We start from the raw sequence: 10,148 nt of genomic DNA, 5'->3' as shown, positions 1-10,148 counted from the left end.
GCGTTTGTTGTACATATTTGACGAATAGACTATTTATATAGGAGCATTTCTTTTTTTCAATTTCTTAGCTAGATTGTAAATCATGCTTTGTGTTTAATGGATGGGGTGTTTCCAAATTGGATCCTCTTCATTCCTGGGGAGAGTTCAGGCCTCTCCAAGTGCTTGGAGTTCGATATTAGTCTTTCTTATTATCAGAATACAATTTTAATGTTATTTTTTATCAATTTCCATTGCAAGATTGGTTTCCTATCATTCACAAATAAGCGCATCTATTAGTCCCAGAAAGGTGCTTATGAACGAGTGAGAGAAGAAAGTCTCTTATATCCTAGCCACCAAAAATTGTAGGCATAAATTTTGGTGCATTAGATTGCTTTTCCATTTTCACGAACCAAGTGATTTCTGATCATGATAAGATTTCTCAACTCCTATTCGCACACAGTATTTGGACCGTTTGCTTGTTCAGTGTTGTCACAAATAAATTAACAGATTAACAGGATGACTATGACTCCCTCCCTTTCTTTCACATGCAAACCTCTTAGAGATTTTATATGAAAAAAGAGGTGATTCCTCTCATTTGGAATCTTTCTGTTTTTGGTGAATTATTGATGTTCAGAGAGTTCCTTTTAATATGGGATTTCTAGGAGTTTCTCCCGAAAAAAATCTGCTGCAGTTTGTGTAACATTATCCCTAAAAGCACCTGCTTCCTAGTACTTATCATTTAGAATCTTCAATCACTTAGTTACGTATTTCTTATAAGCATGTTAGCATTTGACACGTAAGTTGCAGCCCTTTCTTTCTTTTCCCTCCTTTATCCATTGTGTTTGGATTGTTCTTATAAATGTTCTTTTCAATAAATTGATTGAATCATCACTTTTTGGTTTCGTTGTGGCTTAAAGAGAATGAGCACATAAATTATAGCATATGGCATTCAAATTGCAATGGCAAAACAAGAGAACTTAGTGATGATAATGATAAATTCTTTTGCAACCCAACTTAGTGATGATAAATTCTTTTGCGTCCCAACTTAGTGATGATAACTTCTTTGCGTCCTATCTTATACTTCTTCCACATGCTAGCCTATAAATACCTTCGTTTGGCATATTGTTGTATCATTCAAAGAAGTCAAGACACTTGAACCTAGTTCCCAGCTCGTCTATCATCTATTTCCATCAAATCTGCTACATTTTCTGGGGAGAGAGATGGACTCTAGCCTTTTGCAACGTCAAGTTGCCTACACCAAGAGGTGCTTCTTTGAGCAGGTTTACCTTCAAAATACAAGAAATTCTTTCACTTTTCTTGTGTCTTTCTCATGGGGCAGTTGGCACTCTAACAGTCTAACTTGTACTTTGCTGTAAGCATGTTTGAGAATCGTTGGTTCATGGTTTCCAGTACAGTGCAGAGTATATAACTACCAAGCTTTAAGTCTAATTTGGAAGGGAAGGTTTAGCCCTACGGTGCATGAGCCAAATAGGAACTGGTTTTTTCTTCTGATATGAGCCTAACTGAGCCATCGGTCCAAGAACATATTCATGTTCATTATTTTGGGACGGACCAGACATGGTAATTGAACTTATTCCTAATAGTGCTATGGCTTGGCCATGTAAATCTTCCATCTGAGAGTGAAGTAAAAAGTAAAACCACAAGTCTTCGAATATTTGGTTAAAGAATGAACTAGTATTTATTTTTTCAAGTTATTTCTCCAGGGTCTAATTTGTGGATCGCTGCATAATTTATACGGTGGGCTGGGCTAAACATGGAGTGAAGGATCTCAGCTGGGTCATGGTCAATTGGTTCGTAGTTGTACTGGATAACAACAATTGTCTTCTACGTTTCGGACCAGCATAAATTATCAGCGGACCAGGAATAAGACAAACTAAATTAACAAATTGCTAGCCAGTTGTCACGATTCTTGTGAATCTTAGCATTCACGTCCATATGGATATTCCTTCAGTCTCGAATCATCTATCTTTTTATAATTTGTGAATCTTAGGTTATATTTACTTCAAATGATTGACAAATAACCTACTACGACATAAATTGTTGAACCAGACAGAATCCTATGTTGCAGGGTTATCTTGATCGTGATCAGTTCACTCAGCTTGAAGAATTGCAGGATGATACAAACCCAAATTTTGCCGAAGAAATTGTGTCATTATTCTACAATGATTCGGCCAGACTCATCCGGAGCATTGAACAAACTATGTGAGTATAGAGAGCCTTTAACATTATCAAAATGATTACGAGAACCATCTAATCGAGCTACCGTTTTATTGGCTTACACAGGGTCAGTAAGCCTACGGATTTTGAAAAGCTTGACAACTACATGCACCAGTTCAAGGGAAGTAGCTCTAGGTAAACAGCGATAATCATGTAGAAAATAGCAATGGGGACACATGGCAGGGCAAATTACCAATCACCCTAACTTTAGAATTAGAATCGAATGCACCACAAGTAATAAATCTTTTCGGTGATAGTAATGGGAGGAGAATAATCATGTTTTCCCAGAAACTACTCCATGATGATGATGATAATCACTGCAACAAGCACATAGTAACACTCGGTATAAGTATGCATTTGATTGTTCAGAAATAATGGTCCAATGATGGCATCGTTTTATCTCTTCTGAAAAGTTGAATCCTCCATGTGTCATGCAGGGATCCTTCGTGACAAAGAAATATAGTATCATTTCATTTCTCTGAGAAAGCTTGATTATTCATAAATATATACATAAACAGTTGTCATAGTAATAGTGCCTCGATCTGTTTAGTAACCTTGTCTTAATTCACTTTCAATTTGTTGCTAGCATTGGAGCCAATAGGGTGACAGAAGCATGCTCACAGTTTAGAGAATACTGCTTGGCAGGAAATCTTGAAGGGTAATGATCTATATTATCAGTTCTTACTCCATACCCGGTTAACAAGCTACATAAACTTGCTAACTTTTTTTTTTTTTTTTTTTACCCTTTTTTCTGTTGTATAGATGCATAAGAAGTTTCCAGGAAGTAAAACAAGAGCATGAAATTCTGAAGAAGAAGCTTGATACCTATTTCCAGGTTCTTTTTATAATCTTTTTCTGTGCAAAATACCTATGATCTTTGGGATTGGTCAATTATTCTTCGATTTCTAAAAGTTTCATTATTTCTCTCGAACTTTGAAATTTGTTCCAAAAAATACCATTGAAGTTTGAAATTTGTTCCAAAAATACCTTTAATGAGTAAGTGGATATCATATAAACTTTTCATTTTTCAATTTTTATAAGTTAACAGTTGCGTCAATTTCTAGCTTATTTTTACGAAAAACAAGAGTATTTATTCTTCTATGAACAAATTTCAAAGTTTAAAGGTAAAAATGAAACATAGTCCAAAGTTGAGGGGTAACGTGTATAATTTAACATTTATCTTATCAATACTTTAAAATCTGTCTTATGTTTCTCTCACATGCATATACCTGCTTCTATTTCTTAGCTAGCTAGACAAGCTGGGAAGAAAGGCTGAGAAGGTGGGAGTCACCAAATTGGGCATTGGATGATAAGATTATGCGAATGAGCCCTACACAGCTTTCATCTTGTCATTCATAAGCGTCCACATACACACTCTTTTCCAATGTTGTATTGTATTGTATAATTCTCTCCCTAATTAAATCTCTTGTTGTTACTCTTACCAAAAATATATGTATATATATATATATATACAACACTTTACATATATCGTTATATCTCATGTTGATTCCATTCCAATTATTCATCTAGGGAAGAGATTTCCATACTCTTATAAGACTAGTTCGTTTTATTCTCCAACCAATATAGGGTCTCGCATGGAATAATTTAAAAAGAATAACGGACCAAATGGAAAAGAAGAATCAAATATTAGGGATGGATATGCAAATAAATATAATTAAGTGAAAAATTATAAAAATAGAGAGAAGAAATAGTCCAAAAAAGAATTAGAACCATTCTCCCTCCAAAGTAAAAAAAAAAAAATAAATAAATAAAATAAAAATAAAGATATACTCATTCAACCAACTAGATTTCTACACTTAACTCTCTTGTATTTGTTTATTATATATATATATATATATATAACTTAATTCTATTTTCAAACTTGAAAAAAACCAATTAAAGCTATTTATTTTTTATTTTTTATCCACCAACAGCACTGTTTATTTTAAATAATCATAGTCTAAAAGTAATTTTCATGTATCCTTCCACTAATTTTATTAAAAAAAATATGACAATATGCCTCATCTTTTTTACACCAAAGAATTCAATGCTAATCTTTCATCAATTAATTAAATTATAGTTAAAAGTATAAATGCTCTTCTAGAGTATACTAGAGTCTACTATAGTTAGACACCCTTCTTTTCAAAGTGTTCGAATACCAACTTTATTTACGTGAGGCTCGGATAAAGAAAGAATATATGAATAATCGAGACCACATTTGAATAAGAGCAATTTTTAAAATATGAAATTGTGGATGAAAAATGCTTGAAAATTTTATATTTATTACTTATATCAATAAGATACACAATTTTTTTTGTACTAAGAAGCATGTAAGGACAACCAGATCTGAATTTTGCAATAATTTAAAAAATGTCGAGACGATCCTAGTTTAAATCATAGACACGAGACATTATAATTTATTTATTTTTTGAAAACTTTAAATAAAATCTAAATACTTAATTTAAATCACCTAAGAGATTTTTATGTCATGTATGAAATCATATATATATAATAAGATAATTAGGCCACCCACCATTTTAGCCCACAATGATGAGGACCATATATATATCTAAAAGGTAAAAATCACCACTTGCATATATTGGGTAATTCTCCAAATTGATTGGTAAACAAATGAAACCAAGAAAAAGTATATATTAATTAATATTAATTGATGGTCATTAAACAATTAATTAAATAAAGTATATATTTGATTTATTATAAATTTATGAGAGTAATTTTAAAGTCATTTATTCACTTAACTATTTCAAAATCATTTTTAAATATTTCTAAAAAAAAACTTATTAACCTGTAATTATATATAACTTTTTAGCTTAATTAATCTTATGTTTTTGCATTAAACTGGAAGATCTTGTTTAAATGGTTTTTTTAATCTCAACTTGAGGGCATCTTCATGTTCTTATGGGGATTTTGAATTTCACAAAACTATCGTTTGATTCGATTAGATTTGGTTGTCAGGAGAATTCGTGTGAATATTAAATCTTAAGTAAATGACCACTATAGACTGGACTCGTTCTCTTTAAACGTTTTATTAGTTTTACGATCCTTAATGACCTCCTGTTTATATGATTCTCGTCCGAAACTATCTTACTCAATTTTAAAAGTATGACTTTATAAGGTTAGAAGTAAAAGTTTTAAACTCACCTAATCTATATATTGATCAATAGAAGAATAACGTAACTATAAAAAATATTAGAGGTCAAAGATTCAAATCTCTTGAACTATAACATGCAAATAAAGTTTTAAGATGATTACAATTCCGAAGGTAAACAAACAAATTCGTATAATATATACTCGTTTTTTTAATCCCTAATTACAAAACTAAAACAAAATTTTAAAACATATATATATAATATATATATATACATATATATATATATATATATTCTTAATTTTATTTGGGGTTTTGGTACAGTTGAAGAATGTTTGATGGTGGGGGAGCAACCAGAGCCACAATACCCTAAGCAGTCAAAGGAGCAAAAAATGGGATCCATTGTCACCAACTAAACCATATCTAACTTAAAATAATGACAAACAAAGCATTCATTTTCCATTAAACAGTGTCATCATTGAATGTGGGCAACTCTTATCTCTTTCATATCTTATAATTTAATGTGAAGAGATTTGAAAGTTTAGTCAAAAACAGGGACTAAACAAAATTCCTGCTTCAAGCAAGCAAGCAAGCTGTCCATGGTTGTTGATACATGGAGGAGAGAAAAAAAAAAAAAAAGTTATTCAAATAAGCATGAATGGCTAACATAAATGTGCGTACCTTTTTCGAATATCTCGTGAAAGGATTGAAATTCTGAGCTCAAAATCTCACGTTGGATAGAGAACAAAACATTCATTATAAGAGTGTAGAAATCCCTCCCTAGTAGACGAGTTTTAAAGCCATAAGGCTGGCCGTGATACGTAATAGACTAAAGTAGACAATATCTACTAATGGTAGGCTTGGACTGTTATAAATGGTATCAAAGTCAGACATCGAGCGGTGTGTCAACGAAGACGCTGACCCTCAAAGGAGGGTGGATTGTGAGATCTCAATCGGGTGGAGAGTGGAACGAAGCATAGTAGACGCGTTTTAAAACCATGTGAGGCTGACCGCGATACGTAACGGACCAAAGCGGAATATATCTGCTAGCGGTGAGCTTGGGCTGTTATAAGACACGAAAGAAACTTACAGAAACGAAACTGTTCATGATCTATAAAGGTAACAATCATGTCAAAACCATTCGTGAGTTTGGCAAAGAAGCAAACGTGAAACAATTACCAGCTTTTGGACTTTGGATGTGCCGTGTAAGAACAAAGCTCCCCTAACTTTGACTATCAGAGTATATGTTGGCTGCATGAGTCCATGGAATCTATACTTCCCTTTTTCCAGTAGCCTTTTGGTGCACTCTTCTGGCAAAAACCAATCCCCCCATCAGAAAAGCCATCAGAAGCATCCAAAAATGTCCAGAACGCTGCCATTTTTAAGAACTCTGCTCTCCGTTTACCTCTTCTACTTCGTATCCACACCCTTCTGTGTAAGCTCACTGACAGCCAAAACAGACCAGGCCATCTTGCTTGAGCTTAAAGATCAATGGGGGAATCCACCGTCTCTCCACCTGTGGAACTCCTCATCCTCACCCTGCGATTGGCCTGATATCGTCTGTAGAGACGGCACGGTCACAGGAATCTCTCTCAGAGACAAGAATATCACTGGGAAAATTCCAATTGTCATCTGTGACCTGCAAAACCTCACTGAGCTTGATTTTTCATGGAACTATATCCCGGGTGAGTTCCCTGAGGCTCTGTTCAACTGTTCCAAGCTCAAGTATCTTGATCTTTCAGGAAACTATTTTGCGGGGTCGATACCACACGACATAGATCGATTACAAACTCTGGAGTACATGGACCTTAGCGCCAACAACTTCTCAGGAGATTTTCCAGCAGCACTAGGCCGGTTGCCAGCTTTGAGAACTTTAAACATTTATCGAACTCAGTGCAATGGCACATTACCAGCTGAAATTGGGAACTTGTCCAATCTTGAAACTCTGAGCTTGGCTTATAACACTTTGCTCGTCCCATCGCCAATACCACAAGAGTTTAGGAAACTGAAGAAATTGAAATATATGTGGATAAAAAAATCCAACTTGATTGGAGAAATACCAGAAGGCTTATCGGATCTTTTGAGCCTTGAGCACTTGGATTTATCCAGCAACAGTTTGGTAGGCTCTGTTCCTACTAGACTGTTCTCTCTGCAGAACTTAAGCAACTTATATCTCTACCAAAATCAGTTGTCTGGTGAGATACCCAAATCAATCCAAGCATCAAATCTACTCAATGTCGACCTCTCTGCAAACAATTTGAGAGGCACAATCCCTGAAGATTTTGGGAAGTTGAAGAAGTTGCAGGTTCTCAACTTGTATGACAATCACTTGTCTGGTGAGATTCCTGGGAATCTAGGCCTAATACCGACGCTGAAAGGCTTTCGGATCTTCAACAACAGCTTAACCGGGAACCTGCCACAAGAATTGGGTCTGCATTCAAATCTTGAAGCATTGGAGGTTTCAATGAATAAACTAAGTGGTTCATTACCTGAACATCTGTGTAAAAATGGCGTCTTACAGGGAGTGGTTGCTTTCTCCAACAATCTTAGCGGCGAATTGCCAAGAGGGCTTGGCAATTGCAGGACCCTACGCACAATCCAGCTTTCTAATAATAACTTTTCTGGCGAATTACCTCCAGGTCTTTGGACTACTTTCAATCTATCAAGCATAATGTTAGATGGAAATTCATTCTCAGGCAAGTTACCAGATATCTTATCTTGGAATCTCTCGAGACTGACAATAAATAACAACAAATTTTGGGGTCAAATTCCTCAAAATGTGTCTTCTTGGAAGAACTTGGTTGTGTTTGAGGCAAGCAACAATCAGCTCTCTGGTAGATTTCCCGAAGGGTTGACAAGGCTTCCTCATCTTACCACACTCATATTAAGTGGAAATCAACTCTCTGGCCAACTTCCTTCAACAATTGGTTTGTGGGAATCGTTGAATACTCTAAATCTCTCACGAAATGAACTTTCAGGCAATATTCCAGCGGCGTTCGGATTTCTTCCTAGCCTCCTTTACCTAGATTTATCAGGTAATAACTTCTCAGGTGAAATCCCACCAGAAATTGGCCAGTTAAGATTGGCTTCTCTCAACTTGTCTTCCAATCAGCTTTCAGGGAAAATCCCAGATGAGTATGAGAATACAGCATATGAAAGGAGTTTCTTGAACAATCCTAAACTATGTACCACCACTGATGCACTTGACCTTCCAAATTGTAACTCCAGACAAAGAGATATAAAAGATCATTCCTCTAAATATCTCTCCCTCCTTCTAGCTCTCATCGTCACCTTCCTCGTAATTGCTATACTATGGATCTTCATCTTATATAGAAGTTACTGCAAAAAGGAAGAAAGATGCCACCCTGACACTTGGAAGCTAACTTCATTCCAGAGATTGGAATTCACAGAAGCGAATATCTTATCAAACCTGACAGAAACTAATCTGATTGGAAGTGGTGGATCCGGAAAAGTGTACTGCATAGATATAAACCATGCTGGTTACTATGTTGCAGTCAAAAGGATTTGGAGTAACAAGAAGTTGGATCAAAAGCTTGAGAAAGAATTTCAAGCAGAAGTTCAAATACTTGGCTCGATTCGGCATTCGAACATAGTGAAGTTGCTATGCTGCGTCTGGAATGAGAATTCAAGGCTGTTAGTCTATGAATACATGCAAAATCAGAGCCTAGATAAGTGGCTTCATAAAGAGAAGAAAAGGTTAAGAGCGGCTACAATGGATTTTGTTGAACAATATGTCTTAGACTGGCCGAGGAGGTTGCAGATTGCTATTGGAGCTGCACAAGGCCTGAGTTATATGCACCATGATTGCTCTCCACCAATCATTCATCGAGATGTAAAGTCAAGTAACATTTTATTAGACCATGAGTTCCACGCAAGGATAGCGGATTTCGGGCTGGCAAAGATGCTGGTCAGGCAGGGAGAGGCTTACACTATGTCTGCAATAGCAGGATCTTTTGGCTATATAGCCCCAGGTAAGTTCATACTGTTCATCCTTGGGAAAAACAAAGATCCGTAAACATCAAAAATCAAATAACAATTGCAGTAATCTTCATAGAGAGCTTTCAAAACACAGATTTGACGAATGTTCTTGATTTCTATTGCAGAGTATGTGTATACAACAAAAGTAAATGAGAAGATTGATGTCTATAGCTTTGGGGTTGTACTGTTGGAACTCACAACAGGAAGAGAACCGAACTGTGGAGATGAACACACAAGCCTAGCAGAATGGGCATGGCAACAATATAGTGAAGGAAAACCTATTGCTGATGCTCTTGATGAAGAAATCAGAAACCCACGCAATTTGGAAGAGATGATTACTCTGTTCAAACTAGGTCTAATTTGTACAAGCACGTTACCTGAAATACGACCTTCGATGAAGGAGGTTCTGCAGATTCTACGCCAATGCCGCCCTCAAGAAGATTGCAATGGGAGAAAGAACGCCGGCGAATTTGATGCCGTTCCCCTCCTTGGCACTTCTCTATGACATCGATAAGATCCTTACTGTTCATGAAAAAATCTGTGCGAGTGAACATGTATATTGATGGCCATTTGTATGTTACAGCAGAGGATAGGGTATTAATAAAAATTTTGCCAACCCAACTTACTCCAATCATATCCATGGCCAGTATGTCCCCCTATTTTGACATCCTATGGTACCCCGAGATGGGAAGGAACGGGTCGAGTCCATATCGCCTGGGACCAACACCCGCGTTCGAATCTAATCTATATACCCAAAGAAGCCCCAAAAAGCATCAAACATTTTCGATGAGATCCATGGAGCAATTCTTAGATAGCAAGCACT

General features: G+C 35.9%; 2 protein-coding genes and 1 long non-coding RNA gene across 6 annotated transcripts; 2 read left to right on the top strand and 1 right to left on the bottom strand.

The window, feature by feature from the left end:
• Positions 1-1,096: 1,096 nt before the first annotated feature.
• On the top strand, positions 1,097-3,716 carry LOC111798300 (histidine-containing phosphotransfer protein 4). The gene is made up of 6 exons (XM_023681360.2): positions 1,097-1,259; positions 2,069-2,202; positions 2,284-2,352; positions 2,804-2,875; positions 2,980-3,052; positions 3,464-3,716. Exons 1-6 carry the CDS (start codon positions 1,200-1,202, stop codon positions 3,491-3,493), a joined length of 438 nt encoding a protein of 145 aa, XP_023537128.1. The 5' UTR covers positions 1,097-1,199; the 3' UTR covers positions 3,494-3,716.
• A 1,993-nt stretch (positions 3,717-5,709) lies between these two features.
• Positions 5,710-9,842, bottom strand: LOC147791580 (uncharacterized). Of its 4 annotated transcripts, XR_015421673.1 has the most exons (6): positions 9,703-9,842; positions 9,059-9,338; positions 8,914-8,959; positions 8,757-8,803; positions 7,816-8,665; positions 5,710-7,739 (listed from the first exon to the last, which is right to left on the bottom strand). It is a non-coding gene; the product is annotated as an uncharacterized LOC147791580 (long non-coding RNA). The 4 variants fall into 4 exon arrangements; XR_015421671.1 differs by having other exon boundaries at positions 8,757-8,959; XR_015421672.1 differs by having other exon boundaries at positions 7,816-8,803.
• LOC111798302 (kinase family with leucine-rich repeat domain-containing protein) lies at positions 6,683-9,970 on the top strand. Its single transcript, XM_087125511.1, has 2 exons — positions 6,683-9,318; positions 9,451-9,970. Exons 1-2 carry the CDS (start codon positions 6,687-6,689, stop codon positions 9,828-9,830), a joined length of 3,012 nt encoding a protein of 1,003 aa, XP_086981637.1. The 5' UTR covers positions 6,683-6,686; the 3' UTR covers positions 9,831-9,970.
• The last annotated feature ends 178 nt before the right edge of the window (positions 9,971-10,148 follow it).

The sequence above is a fragment of the Cucurbita pepo genome, chromosome 7, assembly GCF_057944985.1.
Source record: "Cucurbita pepo subsp. pepo isolate OVF chromosome 7, ASM5794498v1, whole genome shotgun sequence".
NCBI lineage: Eukaryota > Viridiplantae > Streptophyta > Magnoliopsida > Cucurbitales > Cucurbitaceae > Cucurbita > Cucurbita pepo.
Note: the sequence above shows the minus strand (reverse complement) of the source record. Positions and strands in the feature narration are given on the sequence as shown.